The sequence below is a fragment of the Athene noctua genome, chromosome 4 (assembly GCF_965140245.1).
Source record: "Athene noctua chromosome 4, bAthNoc1.hap1.1, whole genome shotgun sequence".
NCBI classification, from domain to species: domain Eukaryota; kingdom Metazoa; phylum Chordata; class Aves; order Strigiformes; family Strigidae; genus Athene; species Athene noctua.
Genome location: NC_134040.1, coordinates 270171 through 292518, shown reverse-complemented (window position 1 = coordinate 292518; position 22348 = coordinate 270171). Strand labels below are relative to the sequence as shown.

The 22348-nt window shown below is 62.5% G+C and overlaps 4 protein-coding genes across 8 annotated transcripts in view; 2 read left to right on the top strand and 2 right to left on the bottom strand.

Annotated features, from left to right (window-relative positions):
* Window positions 1-1229, top strand: part of LOC141959851 (dedicator of cytokinesis protein 2-like) — a 64307-nt gene extending 63078 nt beyond the window's left edge. The window contains exons 51-53 of the mRNA XM_074904157.1: window positions 198-309; window positions 802-932; window positions 1001-1229. Coding sequence (XP_074760258.1) covers window positions 198-309; window positions 802-932; window positions 1001-1090 — 333 coding nt within the window. The 3' untranslated portion in view covers window positions 1091-1229. The remainder of the gene's footprint in view (window positions 1-197; window positions 310-801; window positions 933-1000) is intronic.
* Window positions 1230-1306: 77 nt separating this feature from the next.
* Window positions 1307-3643, bottom strand: LOC141959854 (BCL2/adenovirus E1B 19 kDa protein-interacting protein 3-like). Of its 2 annotated transcripts, none has more exons than XM_074904164.1 (6): window positions 3277-3643; window positions 2676-2802; window positions 2437-2566; window positions 2260-2354; window positions 1970-2091; window positions 1307-1742 (listed from the first exon to the last, which is right to left on the bottom strand). In XM_074904164.1, exons 1-5 carry the CDS (start codon window positions 3365-3367, stop codon window positions 1983-1985), a joined length of 552 nt encoding a protein of 183 aa, XP_074760265.1. In that variant the 5' UTR covers window positions 3368-3643; the 3' UTR covers window positions 1307-1742; window positions 1970-1982. The 2 variants fall into 2 exon arrangements, with proteins under 2 accessions (XP_074760265.1, XP_074760264.1); XM_074904163.1 differs by having other exon boundaries at window positions 1316-1742; window positions 1970-2119; window positions 3277-3641.
* A 101-nt stretch (window positions 3644-3744) lies between these two features.
* Window positions 3745-14043, bottom strand: AUP1 (AUP1 lipid droplet regulating VLDL assembly factor). Of its 2 annotated transcripts, XM_074904160.1 has the most exons (12): window positions 13904-14043; window positions 13342-13479; window positions 12690-12840; window positions 11592-11779; window positions 11446-11518; window positions 8616-8689; window positions 7679-7745; window positions 6994-7099; window positions 6607-6753; window positions 6270-6433; window positions 5973-6061; window positions 3745-3879 (listed from the first exon to the last, which is right to left on the bottom strand). In XM_074904160.1, exons 1-12 carry the CDS (start codon window positions 13951-13953, stop codon window positions 3831-3833), a joined length of 1296 nt encoding a protein of 431 aa, XP_074760261.1. In that variant the 5' UTR covers window positions 13954-14043; the 3' UTR covers window positions 3745-3830. The 2 variants fall into 2 exon arrangements, with proteins under 2 accessions (XP_074760261.1, XP_074760262.1); XM_074904161.1 differs by lacking the exon at window positions 7679-7745 and having other exon boundaries at window positions 8621-8689.
* A 270-nt stretch (window positions 14044-14313) lies between these two features.
* Window positions 14314-21344, top strand: HTRA2 (HtrA serine peptidase 2). 3 transcript variants are annotated; one of them, XM_074904155.1, is made up of 8 exons: window positions 14314-14663; window positions 16544-16748; window positions 16824-17018; window positions 17267-17299; window positions 17716-17824; window positions 18609-18678; window positions 20655-20750; window positions 21000-21344. In XM_074904155.1, the coding sequence occupies exons 1-8, from the start codon at window positions 14320-14322 to the stop codon at window positions 21163-21165; spliced, it is 1218 nt and encodes a 405-aa protein (XP_074760256.1). In that variant the 5' UTR covers window positions 14314-14319; the 3' UTR covers window positions 21166-21344. The 3 variants fall into 3 exon arrangements, with proteins under 3 accessions (XP_074760256.1, XP_074760257.1, XP_074760255.1); XM_074904156.1 differs by lacking the exon at window positions 17267-17299; XM_074904154.1 differs by having other exon boundaries at window positions 16544-17018.
* Window positions 21345-22348: the final 1004 nt, after the last annotated feature.

Sequence of the window (22348 nt, the reverse complement as noted above, 5' to 3'; positions counted from 1 at the left end):
CCTCCCGCTGCACCCTGAGCCCCTGGCCCAGCCAGCAGCGCCAGGCCCCGCCGGGGGCTGAGGGCAGGGAGCGCTAGAGACTGGGAGTGCGGGCAGCGCGCTGGGAGCAGCACGCCCTGCCAGAGGCTCCCCCGTTCCTGGGGGGGTGACCCAGCCTGGCCCCTCCCAAGGTGCTGAGCCTCCCCTCTGCACCCCAGGACGAGAAGCGGCGACTCTCCTACAACGTGAACGAGAGCGGCCTGGGCAGCTCCGAAGGGAAACAGCCTCTGCCGAGCCGAGACGCGCCCAGCTCCCAGCCCAGCCCCGCAGGTACCCCCACAATGCCGCCGTCTCGAGGTGCCTTCCCAGCCCCCCCACCCCTGGCAGGGCTGGGGGGCACCTTCCCCAGCCCCCAGCAGCCTCCAGTCCTTGTCTCCACCCCAGCACTGACACCCCCACCCACTCACCCCATCCCCACGGTGCCACGGGCCCGTCCTGCGGCCAGGAGCAGGCAGGAGCCCTCACTGCCCACACAGGTCACACGTTCCCCACCAAACCCTCCCATGGAGCTGCCGGTCACCGATCCCAGACCTCCCGCTGCGGGGGCTCAGTGCCCGGAGCAGCTCCCCACAGGGGCCAGCCCCCCACTCCCAGCTGGTCTCCCCCCTGTGCCACCCCCAGCCCCTCCACCCAGGGCCATCCTGCTCCTGCAGGCAGGAGAGCTGGCCTGGGCAGCCCAGGGCACCCCGACAGCCAGCCCAGGGCACCCCGAGGCGCCCCCTGGGCCGGCTGCTCTGCCCAGCCCACCCCCTGCCCGCGCAGGGCTGTCCGTGTCTCCCACCGGCTTTGGCGGGCGGGTGAAAAGCGCCAGCAAGGTCCCGCCGCTGCCCCGCAAGATCAGCCCTACAGTCTACGAGACGTTCCTGGAGCAGAGCGACACCACTGCAGGGAAGGTACAGCCCGGCCCCAGCCCCCGGCCCCCTGTGCCCCCCGCCCCCCATAACTGCCCCCCTGCCTGCAGATGCCCCCCGTGCTGCCGCCGGATGGGAACAAGGCGCTGAAGTCACCGCCGCCTCCGCCGCCAAAGTCCAAGCGACTGTCCCAGCTCTGACCCAGCGGCCGCCCGCGGCCGCCCCTGCTCCGCCGCACCAGCTCTTCCTCCTGCCCCAACCCGGCTTTGCTGCCCGTGCCGGGCCAGCGGCCAGCCCCCGCCTCCCCGCTGCAGCAGCCCACGGCCACCAGCCACTAATAAAGGACAAACGCATCAGCCAGGTGCCCTGCTGTGGGACTAAGAACCCCGCGTGAGCCCCCGCACAGCCCAACCCGGGGCCCTGGCACGGTGCCCCCCTCCCGCGACCCCGCGCCAGGGAAGCCCAGGGACCGGGGGAGCTCGCTGCGCCTCCCGCGCGGGCACGAGGCTGTTTATTCGCATGCGGCGGCGCAGAGGCGCAGACTCGGGACTCTATTTACAGTCTTGTGTTAAAGAGGAGGAACCTGGACCCGTAACCAAGGGAGGGGGTGCAGGAGCTGCCTGCAGCAGGGAGCTGCCATCAGTAGGTTCCCGTCTATGTGGGAGCGTAGGATCAGCTCCCCGGGCTACAGAAGGGACGAGGGGAGATGGCGCCTGATGCCACAAACACGAGGCCTGGGCGCGGCTGGGCTGCGCCGGGGCTGGGCTCCCTCCGGGCGCGGGACGGTGCAGCCGCCCAGCTCTTCACAGCGGGTTTGCCGAGGAGGCTGCCAGTCGCTTCCCGATGTAGATCCTGGATTGGAGAGAGTGGCCGTAAGGCACCGGCACGGGGACCACGGCTGCTGGGAGGAGCAGTGCAGGGCAGCGCCCAAGGGCAGGTGGTCCAGGTCCAGGGGCATTCCCCCCCCCAGTTTCCCACGGGGACAGTCCGGCTGGCCCCAACACCCCGCAGCACCGGGCCCACCCCGCCTGCACCCGCGGGGTTGGTTCTGGCCATGGTCGGCCCTGTTGGAAACTCACCCCAGTCCCAGTGTCAGCACGTGGCTGAGCAACAGCGAGGGGATGAAGAGCAGCAGCAGCTCTGAACTGAAAAGTCTCTTCTTCCTCCCCACTGCACCTCCCTGCAGGCTCCACAGCACCGGCTGGGGGGAGCACACAAAGGCAAACTCCCTGGGAAAAGGGCATGGTTAAAGGGGCCAGAGGGAAGAGGGCCGAGCCCAGCAGCGGGCCTGGGGCAGCAGGACGTGCGGGGCAGGCAGCAGGACATGTGGGGGGGGCAGCAAGACGTGCAGGGGGGGCAGGAGCCTTACTTGGGTGACAGGTGCTGCGGGCGGGGGGCACCAGACCAGCCCAGGGGCGCTGGCAGGCGTCGCTCCCTTCGCTCGGCTCCCTCTGGCACATCCCGCTGGAAGAGACGCAGGGCCGGTAAGAGCTACGGCACGGCCCACGGGGCAGCACGGGGAGAGAGGGGGGTGTCACTCCCTTACCTGCCGGGGGTGGGGGCAGCCAGGCGGGCACTGGCTGCAGGGAGGGAGCCGCTCACTCTCCCCGGGCTGCTCGTTCTCCTGGATGGCTCCGTCGTCACCCCGAGCCGGGGAGCCCCACGTGAACACGGCACTGCAAATGTAACGGCCTCGCTCAGCACCCCGCACCGCCCCTCGGCCCCCCGACACCCGCCCTGGCCGCGCAGGACTCCGGGGGCCCAGGCCCTCCCCTCGGGACTCACCCGTCGCCGCTCTCCGTCTCCAGCTGGGCCTCCAGCAGCATCCGCTCCACGTCGGCGTGGCAGGAGGAGAACCGCGAGGGCGCGGGCTCGGGGCACCCTGGGCCACACCGCAGCTCCACCCAGGAGCCTGGGGGGGCCGTCAGCCCAGCACCGGCCTGGCCCCCGCGCGGTCCCGGGCCCGCCAGCACAGCCCACTCCGGTCCCGGGGCCTCTTCGGCTCAGCCCGTCCCGACCGGGAGCCCCCGGGCGCATCCCGCACCGCGGAGCGGCGAGCGCGGTGCCTGACGCGGGGCGGCCCGCACACCCACCCCCCGTGCCCCAGGGCCGCTCCTGGGCGCACCCCCCTCCCCGGGACTGCCCCGGTCCCCCGGTGCCCGCCCGGGACCCCGCTGATCCGCCCCCCTCCCAGCGCACATCAGCCCACCCGGTGCGCACCCACCTGCCCGGGACCCCCGGTGCCTGTCAGCCCACCCCGGACGCCCTCCCGGGCTCCCCCCTGACTTGCCCCCTCTCCCCAGGTCCCGCCGGCCCGCCCGGCCCCCCCGCCGGCCCAGCCCCCCGGGTCCCGCCGTGCCCCCCGGTGCCGCCGCCCCCCGCTGACCGTCGTCGCCGGGTCCCGCCATGGCCCCGCGGGTGCCGCCGCGCTCAGCCCCCGCCGCTCTGCCAGCCACGTGACGCCCGCGAGCCCCCATGTAAATAAAACCACCGGCACCGGGAGCCCGCGTCTTAAAAGGGCACCGGCTCCGTCCTCTGGGCCCCGCGGGGTCGACGCCTGGGCGGCGGCGCCGGAGAGACCCGGGACCCCGTAGGGATCGTCTCCAGCGCCGCCCCGGGCCCGCGGTCACCGGCCGCCGCTCGCCCGGCCCGGGAAGCGCCGGGCCCGCCGCGTTGCCCCTTTAAGCGGCGCCTACGTGCGGTGAGAGAGCGGGCGGCGGCCGCGGCGCGTGCGGAGCCGCACGGAGCGGCGCTGGCCCCGCCCCCTCCCGGTGCCACCCCCCTCCGCCCCGCCCCTCCCCGGTGCCCCGCCCCTCGGCGCGCGCAGAGCCGACCCGCGCCAGACGCTGCCGCCGTTTATTTCCGCCGCCAGGGGGCGCGGCCCGGCCCGGCCGCGCAGGGCACGAGCGCTCCCGGCCCCGCCCCGCCCCGCCCCGCCGCTCAGGGGCTGCCGCCGGCCCGCGCCGCGCCGTGCTTCTGGGCGAACCTCCTGCGGGAGAGACCGCCGTCAGGCACCGGCACCGGGAACCGCCACCGCCCGGGGGGGAAGCGGGGGGAGAACCGCGAGGGGCAGGGGCGGGGGCGGGGAGGGTGAGGGGACCGGGACCGGGGGGGTTGAAGGCGCCGCGGGGGTGCAGCCGCAGGCCCGGCCGCTCCCCGCTCCCCTCGCTCGCACCGGCCTCGTCCTTGCTTCAGTCTGGCCTAAGAAAACCCGGCCGAGCGCCCGGCGCCGGCGGGGCATTAACGGAGCGCGGGCCAGCGCCGGTTTGCCCGCCCGGCTCCGGGCCTCGGGCCGCCCTGCCCGCGGAGCCCCGGCCCTTCCACCAAGCCGCGCGGTACCGGCCCGCGACCGGAACGTCCCGTCAGCACACACTGAAACACGGAGGCGAGCGGAGCGGTGACACCGGCCTCCTGCGGCCACCGGCCCGTCCCACGCCGGCCGGCTGCAGGAGAGCCCTGCTGGAAACACCTACCCCGAGAAGGGCCGCGCCGCTGAGCCGCCAGCGCTCAGCGCTTACAGAAAGAAACCGCTGCACCCGCCCTGAGCTGCGAAACTTCTCTGAGCTTGAAAGGGCCGAGGGACGGGGGCTGGTGCTGAGCCGGAGCCAGGCGCTGCTGCTCGCGAGCCTGGGCAGCGGGCAGGGCCCTTCCGGCAGCAACGGCAGAGGAGGAGGGCAGCCGCCTTCCCGGATCCCACCGGGAGCCTCCCAGGAACGGACAGAGATCACCACTGCACAGCCAGAGCGGCCCCAGAAAAGGGACGTAAAAGATCTGCAACAAGGTCAGGCGGGGAACCCACAGGCAGGGACTTCCAGGCTCCGTTCTTTGCTGCTGAACAGATCGCGCCCAATGGATCCGGCAAGAGCCCTCGGCTACCACCGTGCTCACGCTGAAAAGTCTGGGGGGCAGCTCTGAGGACATCTAACGTTATCTGTGCCGTGGGACTGTTCTGAGAAGAAATTCCTCTAAACCGAAATGATCTTTCAGAAAAACAGATCTGTCTAAATTAAATTCTTGGTGACCCAGAGGCTCCCGGAGCCATGCAGGACTAGCCCTTTGGAAACGGGCACTTGGGACGTGTCTAGCCTCGACTCCCAACCGTGGGAACTTCCCGCTTCTGAGGCCGTGTCAAACGGCCACCGGCTCTCCAAGGTTTAACCGACCCCCGAGCCCCCGCGAGCTCTCCTGGAGCACTGCAGAGCTCCGTGCCATGCCCGAGCGCAACACAGGGTGGGTTCTCCCCTTCCCAGCGCCCCCTCACCTCTGCCATCGCCCAGAGGGTCAGCCACAGCCACTCGCCAGGGAACACCCAGGCACCGAGAAGCCGTGATTTCTGCAGGAAGCTTATTCCACTGATAAATTCATCTCCTTTTCAGAAACAACTGCCCTGTTACCTGCGCAAAGTCTGTCTGCCTCCAACTTCTAACCCTCAGTTACTGCTCTGCTTCCCTCTCAAACAGCCTCTCCGGACCTGGTTCCTTCACCCAGAATTAGATTACAGCGTGCCATCTCATGCACAGGAAGTTTAACAGACTTTAACTTCCCCTCCAAACTCATTCTGAATTTTCTGTACCTTTTCTAAAAAAAGACCCAGACGCCAGAGCTGGACCCTTGTTGCAGTACTGCCTCATCAGGATCATGCACAAAGGTCAAACTCGCTCCCTGTTCTCTGTAATTCTCCACTTATACTGAGGAAGGTTAATTGCACTGTCCCTCTTGCCAAACAGCAAACTTCTTCCTAAAATGAGCGTTCCACAGCATCAACACTAATTTCAAAGAAATCTACAGTCCCACAATGACTTCTATCAGTCCAATCCGTGACACCAAAGAACCTGATGAGGTGGTTTTGCTAAGCCCTGTTCCTCAGCAGCTGTTTCCAGCAAGTGTCCCTGCAGCCAGGGGCCCAGTGGCAATTTAGGGGCCAGCACACAGGGGAGCAGAGACACCTGCCTCCTCGCTCCTTCAGCGTGTTCCCTGCGGCCGTGCTGCTGCCTGGGGCGGAGGAGAGGAGCGGGAGGGCGGGGGCAAAGCGGGGGCTGACCCGTGCACGGGGCAGGTGCGGGGACTTGGGCAGGCTCTCACCTCCTGGCATAGTCGTACAAGGCTCGTTTCCGCTCCTGCAAGGACAGATGCCGCTCCACAGGGGACTTTGCAAATTGCTTTGTGGCTGGCTGGAACAGAAAGCACAAGAGCCATCAGGAGACAGTCAGACAACACCAGGAGACCTTCTTAGCAGCTCTGCAAGGACCCGGCACAGCAGTTCAATCTTCAGTTTGAAATGCTCCACTCCCCTGACCTCATGGCTAGTCCTGAACATGAGCCACCGTGATCTGGCCACAAGCCATCAGACCAGAGGAGACAACAAACCACCAGAAGTACCTTGGAAGGCGGCACAGCCATGGAGCCCTGGATGCCAGAAGCAGCTGCAGCCTGGGAGGTAGATGGGACAGGCAGGTCAGGACCAGCCTCCTTGCTTTCAGGGAAGAAGGGTACTCTCCCCTCCAGCAGGTTGGCAATGGTGGTATCCACACAGTTGGTTTGGGCTGCAGGGACAGAGGATCTGTTAGAGAGGGAGCCACCACAGCAGGACACTCACACCCTTGCTGCCGCTGCGCTCCGCAGCACAGCGGGGACGAGGTTTCTGCTTTCAGGTACTGCAGAGACTTGGCACGGAAGGTGACCCTGTGTCCCTGCCAGGAGCCCAGGCCTCGCTTACCCAGGTCTATCCTGATGACCTCCAGAGGCACGTGAGGCAGCACCTCCTTGACCCGCTGAGCCATCGCTGTGATCCGCACGTCCTCAGGAGCAGCGCCAGTCAGGCTGGAAGGCACCCTGGGCCTGGCTGCCAGGGGCTGGCTTGAGGCTGTGAGAGAAAGAGCAGTGGGCACAAGAGGGGGCACGGCCTTCGAGCTGCAACAGCCCCTCTCCCGTGAGCTGGCGCGGTGAGAAAGCGCACGGTCCTCTCCTGCCAGCCTGGAGCTCGCAGGCAGCCCCCGCTGCCAGGGAGCCTTCTCCTCTGCCTCCACGCAGCAGCAACCGAGGCCTCCCCAAAGGCAAAGCCCCAGTGGCAGTTCGGAGGTAGGACACTACCCAGGACACCCACCTGGGGCAAAGGGGAGAAGCGACGTGTGTCTCAGCCTCTTCATGTGCTCGGTTTTGTCTGCTGCAGTGAGCCGTGTGGATACCACACCCAGCTCCATGGCCAAGAGCTGCAGAAACGCAGAGAAGAGCCACATGTACACGACACCCAACACGCACGACCCAGGCATTCCCATCTCGCAGGGGAGTGTATCAGATGTACAGGCCTGCGTGGAGCCACGGCGAGGGCAAGAGGACTGGGAACTGATTTCTCCAGGGCCTCAGTGATGCCTTTCAGTGTCGCATGGAGCACATGAAGGACCAGGAGCAGGCAATATCATCCTGCCAAGACAGGCTGACAGGGAGATACAAGATCTTTGGTACAGGAGCTATGAAGTACCCAGCACATAAGGGAAAGGTGGAGAAACAACTGCTTTATGTGGTTTGCGGGACTGTGAAAAGGGAGCGAAAGGTTTGAACTAGATGGGGAGAGCCTTGGTAATTGGCAGAAAGGATAAATGGGGGGTGGCAAACTAGCCAGGGAAAACCTGAGTAATTGTAAGGGGCAATAAACACGGGCCAGAGTTCCCATCGTAGAAATACACCCATCCAGAAACGCCCTTTGCAACTCTGCTTGCACCCCGCTCTCCTCTGTGACCATCCCAAGTTGCAGTAGCCCTACACATCCCTCTCCCACATCATCCTCCTACCTCCTGAACTCGGAGCGCAAAATCCTCACTCAGTTCTTCAGCTCGTCTGGGGACAGACGGCATCCACCTGAATGGGGACAACAGCACTGGGCTGACTGCTCCTCGGGCTGCTGGGGGAGCCAGCCCTCTCTGGCATCAGCCGTGCAACGCTGCTATCCCCACCTCAGCTCTCCCTGCTCACCCCAAACCTCTCCCCGTGAGATGAGTGTCAAACCTCAACACCAGCTTGCAAAATTAAGGGCAAGGCACAGCTCAGCAGACAAAACTGGCTCACTGAAACTTTATTAGCACTCAAGCATTAAGTATCTCCTAATGAAGTTCCCAGAGAGGCCCCAGATAAGGAGACACTGCTGTTAATATGAAAGGAGAAAACGGATCAGCAAGACTCGAGCCAGATATGGCTGGGGAAAGCTACAGCACAAGACTTGACTGAAATACCCCGATGCCTAAATTTGATTCCAAGCCCCTTCTGCTGCCGTGGACCCTTATGATGCCAAAGCTACACAGCCAGTCTGGGCTCAGCTGGGCCATAGGCAGGTGTCTGAACTACCTCTGTGACTCACAAGGGATCACAGGGAACAGACAGACGCTGGAGGACTGAGCTGTCGGCAGGGAATCACCCGCAGGACCCCAGCAACCCTGGGGCGAGTGACAGCAGAGCAGCTAGCTTCAAAAATAAACCTGGCAAACTCAACATAAAAGCCCCAAGAGACTCCTCTTCTTCAGCAACTGAACACAGGAACCAAGAGCCCTCTCCGCTTCAGAAGCTGGACCTGGCACAGACCAAATCCCACTGAACAAAGCCATGCTGAGACACCGCAGCGAGGGCGCGCGGTAGCGCCTACCAAAAGATCTCTTCCTACAACGGCAAAAACGTCAGGCACTCTGCCCCCCCATGAGCCCTGCCCCAAATGAAAGAGAGAGAGAGAGATAGTACCTTACTTGATAAACTGTGAAGGGAACAAAGAAGGTCCAGAGCAGCTCTGTAATCCAGGAGGAGTCAGCCACACTCTGGGGAAGAGAGCAGAGTGAGAGCGCGGCCCCCAGCACGCGGGCAGGCCAGTCTCTGTCGGGGAGGTGGTGGGTGGGACACAGCTGAGCCCCATGGTGACCCAGCGGGTGACAGGTACGCGGGCAGGGAGAGGCAGAGGCTGGGCAAGAGAGAATGGCAAACTCAGCGCAGCGAGAGCAAGGCCCCACCTGCACCAGCAGGGCGAGAGAGGCAGTTTTCACTGCCTCGAGTCATCCCCAACCAGGACAGCAAGACTTCCCTTTAATATCCCCACCTTCTCTACTAGACCGTGCCTTTAGAACGGACTGAAAATGCCTCGAGACCTACTAAGGCTTCCTTAGATCACAAACAATCCTCTCTTATTCTGATGGGAATGGCCCGTGTAACGCCTCAACTCCCGTAAGCTTTATCTCTTCGTTTCCAAACAGGCTGCACTGCGCAGGCTTAAACAACTATTCTCTTTGGAGATCAATCATTAAAGGCGAGCGGTAATTTATTACTTTCTTCCTTTTCCTAAAAATAAGTACATCAACTTTTCCCTAGCAAGTACCACAACCAGCAGCACTGGCAGAGACGCCCCGGCGCGGGGTCTCCACCAGTCTCAGCAGGACACGGTGCCAAGCAGCAGCCCCAGACACAGGCAGGAGCAGAAAGCTAAGCTGAAGAGCTCCAGAGTCCCCTCCACCTCTGCTCTTCAGTGATTCCAGAGAATTCCCTATGGAATGTTCCTAGGGTTTTGCAGCTGGTTACTTTCATCCTGCAGCAACCACGCTTTCCACAAGCTGGTGATAACTCCACCTCAAGATCTGCAGCTCACAATGCAGCTGCCTCGGCTTCTTTTACACCCGAGCTCGCCCTTGACCTAAGCCACACAGCCCCAAGACAGGCCTCACGCTGGTTTGTTTGGTGGCCTGGGGAGAGGTTCTGTATGTGAGCAGAGCCCAGAAAGCACCAAGGGTAACACAGAGAAGCCTCACCTCCTGGATAAACAGATCTAAGAAACCTGCAGTTAAACGCCTTACAGTGATGCCAACAGCCAGACTCCAGTTCTGCTGACAGAACACCACCCTCCTTCAAGATTCCAGCCACTTGGAGCAGGAGAAAATTCCTTCTTAAACCCAGATTTGGTGGTTTGCTGAGCCTAGTGTCACATAAGTGGCTAAGAAAACTTTCTGTAAAACACTGATCAAACCAGTCAAAGTACCGCATCTCTGGTCCTCGGAAGTTTCTGATGGTTTAAAATCACATCAGAAATCCACCACAATGTACTTAGCCAATGTGCATGAGGGAATCAACCTCTGAAAGTAAAACCTGAGCCAAGAACTGACTATGACCAGCATCTTCAAACAGATCTCCAGTTACGTGCCTGCTGTTCTCCCTGACAGGAAGGAAAGGAGGCGCAGACAAATACACAACTTGTCCCATCTCACAGAATAGCTTGGAGGAGCCAAAACCACAAAAAGATCAGATATTCCTTATGAACAGCCTGGAACAGGACAGCTCTCCCACGAGCAATCACTCAGAAATTTAAAGTATCCTCACTGTTAGAAAACTAACTTGCGCGGTACCAACGTTTAGTCTCAGCACCTGCAAAGACTGCTGCCGCGGGCTTTGTCAGAAAGAAATAATTCTCCACTCTTAAGCCTCTTCTCCACCGTGCAAGCAGCTATCCACAACAGTCTCTCTGCCTTCTCTCTGATAAGCTGATTAAGCTGAGTGTCTTTAAGCACTCTCTGGATTCTGCATCATGCTTACGGCCTCCCCGAGCTCTCTCCACCCCTGCCCCACTTTCTCAGCAGCAGGGTTACCAAAGCTTCGTGTAGTATTTCAGCAGTTTTCATCTCTGCGCACGTCCAGCTAAAACTGCACTACTCACCCTGCCAGCTCCTCCTCTTGCTACACGCCCGTAGACCACCAGCACCTACCAGCGGTGCACTGGATCACAACCAGTAAGCTCCAGCTTCTTCCTTACCAGCGGGGATCTCAATATTGCCATCTGCAGTGCCAGTAACAATACTGAACAGCACTGGGCAAAGACCTAATCCCAAACAGAATCTCCCTTCAAAAACACCCGCCTGCTGATGCTTCAGTCTGGGCAGCGAGGTTTTGTGACCTGCTGGTAAGTGGCTTTAAGTCTAACCACTGTGCCCTACTACCTTAAAAAGACAAACAATAAAGAATCAACTAAAACGTCAGACAACTATAAAATGTGTCTATTAATCAAATAGATCCATAAATCACACCAAGAAATAAGAAATTCAACAAAATCTCACACTGTAAATAAGCTGAGAAAAGCTTCGTTGCAATCTATCAGAAGCACTAGTATTATCATCATGAACTTTGCCACTTTTCCGAAGCTCCTGTTGCATCACGTTACACGTGGGCATTGGGAGACATGAGTCCAAGAGCCTGCTGCGGAGCGCCCCGCGTGACCCTCGGCTCGTCAGCCGGTCCCGGGGGGCTGGGGCTGCTCCTTCAGAGCCCTTGAGAAAGGAGCTCAGGGGGAGATGGACACACTGATGCTACAGCCACGGAAGCCAGATGGCACGCTGGTAGAGCCACTAAAACGTTGCCAGTGTCGTTAAGAGTACTGACTTAGCAGAAGCTCCCCGAGAAGGGACAGCGTTGGCCCTGAACCTAGTCCTGGGGTGGTGGGACACAGGCCGGGCAGCACCGCCCCCAGGACTCAAAGCAGCAGCAGAACTGAGGGCCCGGCCAAGACCCCCCCGGCGCCCGGCCCCACGCCCCGACTCACCACAGTGATCAACGGCCTCTGAACTCGCAGGGCCACCGGCTGTACCACGTCCAGGACCGAGAACGGCCAGGAGCTGGAAGGGAGGAGTTCAGCAGTGAGTGCCCCGGCCGCACAGCGCGAGGCCGGCGCGATCGCCCCCGCAGTACCTGAAGCGGAGCAGGCCGGCCCGGCCGTTGGTGGCAGCCTCCTCCGGGAACAGCAGCAGCGGGGGGTTTCCCCGGTGGGACGAATACACCTTGAGGGAATCCACCAGCTCCGCGCGGCTGCCTGTCACTCCCAGCTCCATGAATCCCCGCGACCAGCAGATGAAGCCAGGGGCACCGTTCAGTGCCGGCTGTGAGGGAAAGCAAGAGTGAGGGAGAGCTGCTGTCCTGCCCCCCCAGAGCACAGCGGGAGACAAAGTTCCTGCTTCTCAGCAAAAATCCCTCTGGGGGCAGAGGGGGCAACCTGCAGGATAAAAGCTCTAGTAGCAGAGAATGTGTTACTGCCAGTCTTCAGTAGATGCTCTGACCCCAGTTCCATAGGAATTTGATTCCTCATCTTCAGTTCAGACTATCCCACCTGCCAGAGAAATGAACCACCCCCCTGCTCTGGGTGACAACCATGTTTCCACATGTTCCCCCCAGTAGTTCCTAACACACTTGGCAAAGGACACACTACTTCCACAAGTTGATTTTCTCCAGGTAAGGAGCAGAGCTACCGCTGGTCAGGACACAGAACCAACCAATTCACTCCCAGGCACGTTCAGTCTGTTGATTCCAGAACTCCACACATAAGGAATTTCACAAGTGTCCAGGGAAAGTTACACAACCACCAGCCCAGCAGAATAACCAGCGCACGCCTGCCCTGCCACACCACTCCCCCCCACATTCTGCACTGTCCACACACACAGAACTTGCACCTGATGCTGTATGAAAACCCCACAGCCAACCCTGCTTCTGACACCACCTATTTGAAAGGCCAAAAAAAGATGCAGATGCTAGGATATGCCCACTCTCTTTCAATAAAATCAATACCCACTGCAACATTTCCTGTTCCTCCTCGCCCTGTTTCATTTTTTCACGCAGAGCCTAAGAGCAGGACTCTGAACCACAGAAAAAAATTCAAGGCTTGTGCAATCCTGGGTTAACAAATGAAAATTGAAGACGACCATGGCAATACCTCAATTCTGGAAGAGCTCTCTGTGCACTTCTCTTGGAAAGAGGCGCTTCCAGACCGGCCATGCTCGGCTCTGAGCTACTCACCGTATTACATGAGGTCAGAAGGTTGATGACGTTGTGATCAAATTGTGTCACGTGGTTGGCAATATACACCCTCACATTGACATCACGAAGCCGGGGATCATTCTGCCGCACAAATAAGCCCAGCACTGAGCACATCACACGTACGATAAACCTGGGGGGGGAAAGCGGTTTCCTCAAGCCCTGCAGTCTGAGCTGTTGCTGGCTGACACATCCAACAGAGCGAACAGAAACCCGTGAATTCGTGGGCCTTAACAAAGGACACTGGTACAAAATGGAAACAACATGGCAGATGTCTGGGACAGGAGCTGTCGGGCTGCAGGCTGCCTGCGGAGCGGTGGCTGCAGCATGAAATACAGGGCAGCAAGCCACCACAGAATTTCTTAGCAGGGTACCCAGCTGATCCAAGTGTTTCAGATCATGCCTTGAGCACTCCAGAGGCAACTGCCAGCTTCGGTCTTGGCAGAGAAAGGACCTTCGTGCGTCCTGGGAACAAAAAGTCCTGAGAGCACCGCTCCCCCATAAACCTCGGCATGAGCCAAGCCTCCATGGCTACCGACCCCAAACTAGAGACCCCACGCTGCCCCCCAGCAGTGTGTGCACACCCCCCTCCCCCGGGGAACACCGTGCCCTGGGGACAGCCAAGCTCACGCACCGTCGCAGCACACTGTCAGGCAGGGCGCAGCTGACCAGAAAAACATGTACGCCGATGAAGAGGCGCAGGACGAGCAGGCAGAGCCCCACGGGCGCGTAGAGCAGCAGGGCCAGAAGCAGGAACCCATCGGTCGGAAACCTGTAGAACCAGAGAGCAGCAGAGCGCGGCTAGGACACACGGGACGGGCGATGCCCAGCTGCCTGCCCGGGCCCTCCCAGGGACCACCCTGCGTCCCCCGCTCTGTGTCACCTCCAGAACCTCCCCAACCAGACACCCAGCCCATCCCCAGCCTCCCCGCGGGCGTCCGGGGCACATCCTGGACTCTCACTACTCCCCGTCCGGTACCGCCCGACCTTCTCCACGGAGCCCCCGTGGGACACCCCTTCTCGCAGCGGGCCCCCGGGGACTCCCTCCAGGGACAGGCCAGCTTCCTGCGCTGGCCTCCCCCGGCACACCCCGAGCCCCCGGGCCTCCGCCGGCAGCCCGCCGCCCGCCGCCCACCGCCCACCGCCGCGAAACGCGGAGAGCACAACGCGCGCCCCGCAGGCCCCGCGGCTCTCACCGGTGCGAATCGAAGAGCCGCTCGGGGCCCGGGGCCGCAGGAGGCTCCATTCCCGCCGCACCCGGTGCTTCAGGGGCGCGCGACACCCGCCGCCATCTTCCCCCGCGGCCGCCCGCCTGGCCCGCGCGGGGCAGCCTGGGAGGGGCGGCGCGGTGCACGCCGGGAAGGCGCCGCCCCCCAAGACCCCTGCTCCCTCCTGCTCGCCGCGGGCCCTCGACGGGCGGTGGCCGGGGGGTCCGGCGGGATGCTCTCGCCGCGAAGTCTCCCCGTCCTTCCCCGCCGGCGGCCGCGCTACGGCTACAGGCGCACCCGGCGGCGGGACTACAGCTCCCAGCGTGCCCCGCGGCAGGGCTACAGCTTCCGGCAGTCCTCCGCCTCGGGACTACGGCTCCCAGCGTGCCCCGCGCCGGGGCAACATGGCGGCGCTGGCGCGGTGGGCGCGGGTCCCGCTGCGGCCGGGCGCGGTGCCGTGGTGTCGGCCGCTGTGCGGGGCTGCCGCGGCGCCCCCCTCCCCGCTACCGCCTCCACCACCACCCTCCGCCGGGGGCCGGGCGTTGGCGGCGGCGCTGGGCGCAGGGGCGGCGGCGCTGGTGCTGCTGTGGGCCCGGGAGGGTGAGGGCCGTCGGCCCGCGCTGCCCGCGCTGCGAGCCGCCGTGCCCGCCCCGCCGCCGCCCGCCTCGCCCCGCGCCGCCTTCAACTTCATCGCCGATGTGGTGGAGAAGACGGCGCCCGCGCTGGTCTACGTGGAGATCGTGGGCAGGTACCGGCACCGGGCGGCCGCCCCTGTCCCGGTCCACAGCCCCCCGCTACCTGATGGGGAAGTTTCCCTCTTGACCTTGTCCTGTCTCCTCCCGTCCTGCCCCTCCGGGAAGGGTCTGGCCCCATCATCCGCCGGGGAGGGATCCCTTGGCCCTCCCCGTCCTCCCGGCTGCACAGCCCCCCTCCCTCAGCCTCCCTGCACGGTGCAGCTCCCCGGCCACCGGGGCCTCCGCCGTCCTTTCTCGCGGCCGCCCCATCTCGTGTCCCAGGCAGCCTGAACCGGGCGCAGCATCCAGGTGGGGTCCCCCAGGTACTGCAGGAGGGACGGATCTGTTCCCTCACCTGCTGCCCGTGCACGCAGTCAGCATGCAACCGGCCTTCGCCTCGGGGACGTGCCACTGCTGCATGGCCACTTTCTTGTCCTCCAGGACCGTTTCAGCAAAGCTGCCTTCTAGGCATTGGCCCTAGGCTGCCCTGTGGTGCAGGATTATTCTGTCCCAGGAGCACAACCTTGCGTTTACCTTTGGACTCCATAACATTCTTCCCATCCTGCATCTCTAGCCTGTCAAGGCACCTCTGAATAGTAACGCTGCCCTTGAGCTTGTTGCCCGCTCCCTCCAGTAACCAGCAGGGCCTGCTGAGTGTGTGCAGTGTCCTGTCCCTTCATGAACATGAAAGGCATTAAATGGCAGTGCCCCGTCCCTGAGGCCTGCTGGCCACCAGCTGGACTTTGGGTGGTCCAGACAATTTTCCCTTCACTTTATCTGATTATCAGACCAAGTGTCACCTGTGTGGCTAGAAGGGGCTGTGCTGAGAGCCTGCTTAAGTTAAACAACCATGATTTGCCATTAGTAAGTTGGTGCTGGCTGCTCCCAGTCACCTCCTTGAGTGCTGTCGGGAGGTGGTTTCTGGGGGCATTTGCTCCATAGCTTCCCCAGAGACAAGGGCGAAGCTGGCTGTCCAGCAGTTTTCAGGACCCTCTTTCTTGGCAATCTTGCAGGCTGGTGGGATGTTTGTTCTTCCAGCCCTCAGGAGCCCCCTTTTACCACTGCTGTGACCTCTGAGCACTCACAGGGGCATCAGCCAGCCCCTCCTGTGTATCCTGCAGTGCTGTGGACTTGTGCATATCCCGTTGGCTTCAGCAATCCCTCCCTTGATCCTCTGTAATGCTGCATTCCCACAGGCTCTGCCTCAGGGCACAGGGACTTGGGAGAAACAAGGAACAAGGCAAAAAGGTGTGGATCGCCTCAGCCCTCTGTGTTCTGTGTCACTGGGCCCCTTGCCCCACTCGACACCAGCCTTCCTGCTGGGGGGGGGTGGCTGTCCCCCACGGGACCAAGGTCTGCAATCATGAGTCCTCCTCTGGCTCTCCGATGAATATGTACCCATCACCTCCCAGGTGGTTGTGACCGGCCCCAGCCGAGGCTCGGCGTGTTCAGGCTGCTTGTGCAGATCACGACCCTCCTCCTTGTGCTCTTTCCCAAAGCGCCCGCGCCAGCTGTTGCAACTCTCCGCTCACGTGAGCTTCCCACCGTGTCTGTAGCCCCAGCTGGATCCTACCTTTGCGTTGTGCCCAGACTCCTGATTCTTCCTGCTTGTTCCCCTGTTGCGTGTGTGTTCGTGGTGCGGACTCCTGAGATGGGGAAGTGAAGGAGTCTCCCCCATCATGCTGGTGCCCAGACACCCTCACTGTCCCCTGCTGCTTCTCTCGCTTCCCAGTCTGGGCCACCCAGTCTGCAGGGCCCCTGCCTGCCCTCCCCAGAGTCCCCACCAGTTCCCTCAGCTCCCTGACCCCCCTCCCTGCCCATCACAGAATCATCTCGGTTGGAAAAGACCTCGAAGATCACCTAGTCCAACCGTTGCCCTGCACACGCCTTGCAGGCACCCCTTTTCGGGCCGTGATGTGCCCATCTCCAACGGCTCCGGGTTCCTGGTGTCCCCGGACGGGCTCATCGTGACCAACGCCCACGTGGTGGCGAACCGGCGGCGCGTGCGGGTGAAGCTGGCCAGCGGCGAGCAGTACGACGCCGTGGTGCAGGACGTGGACCAGGTTGCAGACATCGCTACCATCAAGATCAAGCCTAAGGTGGGCCTTGTGGTCACCGAGAACCTCCCTTGTCCCCCTGCCCCGTCCGCTCACCCTCATCCTCCTCTCTTCCAGCACCCGCTGCCCACCCTGCCCCTCGGGCGCTCCTCAGAGGTGCGACAGGGAGAGTTCGTGGTGGCCATGGGCAGCCCGTTCGCGCTGCAGAACACCATCACCTCTGGCATCGTCAGCTCTGCGCAGCGGGGCAGCCGGGAGCTGGGCCTGGCCGCCTCCGACATGGAGTACATCCAGACTGACGCCGCGATTGACGTAAGGGGGGCTGGCACCGCATCCCGCCGGCCTGAGCTGGCACGGGGGGACCTGGGCAGGGGCTGGGGGTGCCCTGAGGTCGCAGGAGGCTGAGACACAGAGCGCTGGGAGGTGAAGGGATTCTGGCCGGGTGTGGGCTGCGTTTCTTGGCCTGGCCCTGTTGTCTGGACTCTGCCTCCCTGCCGCGGGTGCTGCTGCACCAGGATGTTGCTTTCATGGCCAGTTTATTGCTCTCTCCTCTGCTGCAGTTTGGGAACTCCGGGGGCCCCCTCGTCAACTTGGTGAGTGCTGCTGCTCGCACCCTGGCTGGCGGGGCAGGGATGTGCCACCTGCCCTTTGGTCTGTGCCCCTCGGTGGGGGCATTTGTGCACGTGGCAGCTGCCAGGAGGGAGGGGGGGGGGGGCTGCATGTGTTCCCGGACCCCTGTGAGGAGGAGCAGGGGTCGACCCAGCATGGGAGCCTTGTGCAGCCTCTGTTCTGGGGAGCCTGAGCCGCCGGGACCCTGGTGCGGTGGAGCTGAGCCCTGCGCTGGCGCGGCCGGTGCTGCCGGGGCGGCCTGGGCTGTGCCGGCGGGAGCGGACCCTGCACAGCCTTGGCCGGGCCATGGGAGCAGGGGCTGGGCAGGGCTGGGTGTGCAGGCAGACTCCAGACTGTCTCCACGGTGACGCAGGACAGCTCAACGCCCTTTTCCATGCAGGATGGTGAAGTGATTGGGGTGAACACGATGAAGGTGACCTCGGGCATCTCTTTTGCTATCCCCTCGGACCGGCTGCGGAAGTTCCTGCAAAAGGAGGAGCAGCGCAAAAGTGAGTGGGGTCCTTCCTTGCTTGGGTATGAGGGGAAGAGGATGAGGGAGGGAAGCTCTGGCACAGCTGGGCTCCAGGCCCTTCTTCTGAGAGCAGGCCCAGCAGAGCAGGACTCAGAGTCTTTGGGGGTAAGAAGGTTCTCCCATCTGGCATGAAGCTCTCCCTGCCGTGGGAAGGCTCTGCTGCTTCTTCCCTGCCCACAGGGGCCTAACAGACCACAGGGAGGACGCTGGCCTGCATCTGCTGCCAGTAAAGGCTTTCAGAGTGTCCCAAGTAGCTTGCACTTAAGTCCCCAGGAGTAGGCGAGGATTATTTTTTTTTATATCCGTTGCTACTTCTCATTAGATCTCAACGTATGGAAAATGAGTGGACTGTTGGTGTTCAGAAAGGGAAAGGATGGCCTGGAAACGGGGCTACTTAGCCTTGTGCATACCAGTGGAGATGCAGGTGCAGGATTCTGCTGGTGGTTAATTTAGTCCTGTGGAACGTTGCCTCTTTTTGTTCCTTTGTGTCTGTGATCATGTGTTTAATGCAGACTCTTGCTATCTGGTTGTCATGTTGACACTATGGAGTGATGCTCTCAGTCAGAACAGTGACAGCTCAAACCAGGAAAGCACAGTGTGCAGTGCCTGTAGAGCTCTAACTGCTAAAGGGGGCGGGAACAAGCTGTTGGTGGGGAATCTGAACGACTCCCTGGGCACAGTGTCTGCCCTGAGGCGTGTGGGCTTTGTGGCTGTGCAAATCTGCCTTCAGCCTTGTCATCTGTCGTCTTTTTGCTCGACAGGCTCTTGGTTTGGCAACGCAGAGACAAAACGCCGCTACATAGGGGTGATGATGCTGACTCTGACACCGAGGTACATGTTGGGAGGTCGGGGGCCACAGATGGGTCTTGTCGGGGCATGGCGACTGTGATGGCCCCTAACAGAGCACCTGTTCTGGGGAGGACTGTCTTCACAGCTTAAGCACTTGCTCTCAAATCTTTGTGTTCGTGTTGTGTTTAGACTCTAGGCTGTGTCAGAGGTAATTAAGAATCTTGCCAGTTTCTACACTTGTGGAAGAATCTGTAAGCAGATAAAAAGTCCCTGAATCCACCCCCCAGAGTGGCAGATCAGTCTGTAATTGTCACTGGGAGGAGTTTCATAAAGAGCCTTTGCAGCACAGCCTGAATGAAAAACCACCAGAAATGTGTAGTTAGGAGATACTCAACGTGCTAGCTGCGAGTTGTGATGAAGCAGTTGGGCAAGTTATGCTCTGGGAGGAGGGATCTGCCCTGTGAATTGCTGTGGGGCAGAAACAGTTCTAGGATATGGGACTTTCAGAATAAGAAATGGTTGACTGAGGGAGATGGTGGACAGGCAGGAGAGTGGCTGGCACACGCAGCGTGGCTGCCAGCCCGGGGTGGTGTGAGGCTCCTGGGGAGCTGGGTACTGCTCTGGAAAGAAGTTGTCGTGGTGCTGACCAGGACAGCACTGGCAACTAGGAAGAGAAGGACTTTGTGTGGGTCTGAGACTCTTCACCCTCACGGTGCTGGCTTGGGAAGGGCCCTCTGTTACCTCTCAAGGAGTGCTCTGCTCAGCAGAGGGACTGCAGACACACAACCCGCCTGGGTCCGATCGAACCTACTGGTCCCCAAGATGTGTCTGCGGCCTCGGCTGCCAGCCAGGCACCCGGCAGAGGCAGCTGCACACTGCTGAGGGCTGTGAGCCCTTGGTCTGGCCTGCAGAGAGCTCTCTGCTCAGGGCCGTGAGCACCCCTGGGGCTGTGCTCTGCCCTTCCAAAAGCTCTCGTGGCTGCGGTGCGTTTGGGGGTGTGGGGGCTGCCTGTGCCCCTGGGCACCTCGAGCAGCCTCTGAGGTTCCTGCCTTGGGCACAGAGGAGCAGATGCTCTGTGCCCCCCAGATTGGGGCCGTTAGGGCACGGGGGAATGCTGCTGGGTGCCCAGCAGACACCCAGCAGATGGTGCTGGTACTCGGCAGAACTTGGGAACGTGGGAGCCCAAATATGTGCGCAGGGAAGAGCACACGGCCTGGAAGCGGGTCCCGCTCCAGCTCTCCTGGGAAACCATCCGGCTCCAAACCCATCGTGTTTGTGCCCGGTGCTGGGCAGCTCTCCCAGCCGGTGGCGGCTCACTCGGAGCCGGCTGCTCGCGCCGGCTGGACACGCTCATTTGAAAGGCTGGAACCTTGCTCTGGCATGGGGGGAAGCCAAGGCTCTGTGTGAGGTACGAATTCCTCGGTGTCCTGGTCCTGCAGCAGATTGTCAGGCCGGAGTGTCCTGAGGCACCAGCCTTTGCCCCGTGGCCAGAGGGCACAGATGTGCCGGTGGCTTTGAGCTGTGGTGGAGCTCGGGGGTTCCCTCATCATGGCCATGGAGAGCCACGGGAAGAGACAGGCCCTGGCTGGCAGAGCCCTCCGCGGTCACCTTGGAGTGCAGAATGAGCAGGGACTGAGCAAAGGACCCTGAAAACAGCAAAAGAAAGAGATGCTGGTTACTGGGGACAGGTTTTATGGGAAACCACTGCTGGGGGGTGCTGCTGGCTGGGGTGTTACATGAGGGACATCCAGGGTTAGTTCTTCATGCAAAGTGTCAACTCCTCCGATAGTTCCCAGCTCTCCCTGACACAGTTAGGGCTGTTGTCCTCTAGTTTTCGACAGGAAGATGGTGCTGTTTGGGTGCCCTGGGGTTTGCAGCGAGTTGCTCGTGCTCGGCAGTGTGCCGGGACACAGGAGGGGAGATTCTGTGCCGCGGTCTCCAGGCCTGCTCAGCCGTGGTGGGGTGGGAGCCCCGCTCTGCTCCCAGCTCCTTACCTGACGCTGGTTTTCCCTCGGCAGCATCCTGGCTGAGCTGAAGCTGCGTGATCCCAGCTTCCCCGACGTCTCCTACGGAGTGCTAATCCACAAGGTGATCATCGGCTCCCCGGCCCATCAGTAAGTGCTGCCCTGCGCCTCGGGGGGTGGCATGAGCCAGGATGGGATGCGTTTAGTCTGGCTCCAGAACCGCAGAGCTTGAGCCCTGTGGCTGTCACTCTGCAGCAGAAACCAACTGGTGAGCCTTGCCCAGGCTTGGCATCCTGTTGGCCCGAGCCCCCCGTAGAGCCCGGCTCCTCCTGGTGCTGGGCAGATGGGCTGAGGGCCTGCTTTGCCCACGGTGCGCTGCTGTCATCGTTCTCCCCGCAGGGCAGGGCTGAAGGCGGGCGACGTTGTGCTGGAGATCAACGGGCAGGCATCGCGCCGCGCTGAGGACGTCTACGAGGCTGTGCGGACGCAGCAGAGCCTGGCCTTGCTGGTGCGGCGTGGCTACGACACATTGCTGGTGAGCGTTGTCCCCGAGGTGACGGAGTAGTGGCACTGCCGCGCAGGCTGAGGGCGCGGCGCTGAGCTGTGTCTGCGCGCCGGCCAGGGACAGGCTGAGAGCTGGAGAGGGACTGGAAGGGGCCAGGCAGAGGGGCCCGGCCCGGTGCTTGGGAAGACTCGTGGTGCAACTGGTCCCTTCTGTACTCAAATAAAGCACTTTTTTAGGGACCCCCCGGTGCCGTGTGGCCTCCTTCCCACGGCAGCTGGGCTGTGCGGGCCCTGCCCCTCCTGCCAGCCCCACATGTCTGCCTGGGGAGGAGCACGGTGCGGCCTGGGGTCCGACTCCTCCGTCTGTAACGTGGGCTCCCGGGCGTTGCTGGGGCGGCTCACCATGCTGTGCCCGCTGTGCCGGTCCATGGCCGTGCCACAAGGTGGCAGGTGCCCGTCTGCTCAGATCGCTGCTGCAGGGAGCGCTGCGTGCGCCCGAAGCTCTGCGCCCGCCTCGGTGCGGTGAAGGGAGAGTCGATGCTGGACTCGGTGGCCGTGGCAGCGTCTCGCTGGCCCGGTGTCCGGGAGGAGCGCAGGCGGGAGGCGGGTCCCTCCCCCAGCGGGTCTGTCGGTGCTGGGGCGCTGCGCTCCCACGCACCCAGCCTGGCCCCTGGGGACGGGCGGGGCCCTCCCTGCGCGCTGCAGCTGGTGGCCGAGAGCCCGGCCGGCCCCTCTGTCCCTCGCTTTCCTAGAAGAGCCCCTGCCCCGCGGGGGGGCGGCTCTGCGGCCAGCGCTGCCTGGGGCTGGTCCGGCCCAGCTCGGCGGGAGGAATGTGTGTGTGTAGCCAGGCCCTGCCCGTGACGGGGCTCCCGAGCCCTCGCCCCTGCCTGTTATTTTTAGGAGATGAAAGAAGCACAGTTCCTTGGGGGTGCTGTGGCGACGGGCGGCTCTGGGCCGCTGCTCCCCCCGCGCTCCCCCCGCCCCGGAGAACAGGCCTCCTTTCAGGCGGCCCTGGCCTCGCCAGAGGAATTTGCTCCCCCGGCCAGCTCCAGCCGGCTGCTCGCAGGGGAAATAGCTGAGACGCCGGCCGGCGTTTCTCGCATAGCTGCTCGGGCAGTGCTGACCGCAGCGCTTTCCACTGCCTGCAGCCAGGTCCTGCCCCGGCCCGGCGTGGGAGGAGCGCTCTGGCTCTGGCTGCAGGCGGGATCGGGGCGTCTGGCTGAGGTGTGGGAGCCGCAGGAGCT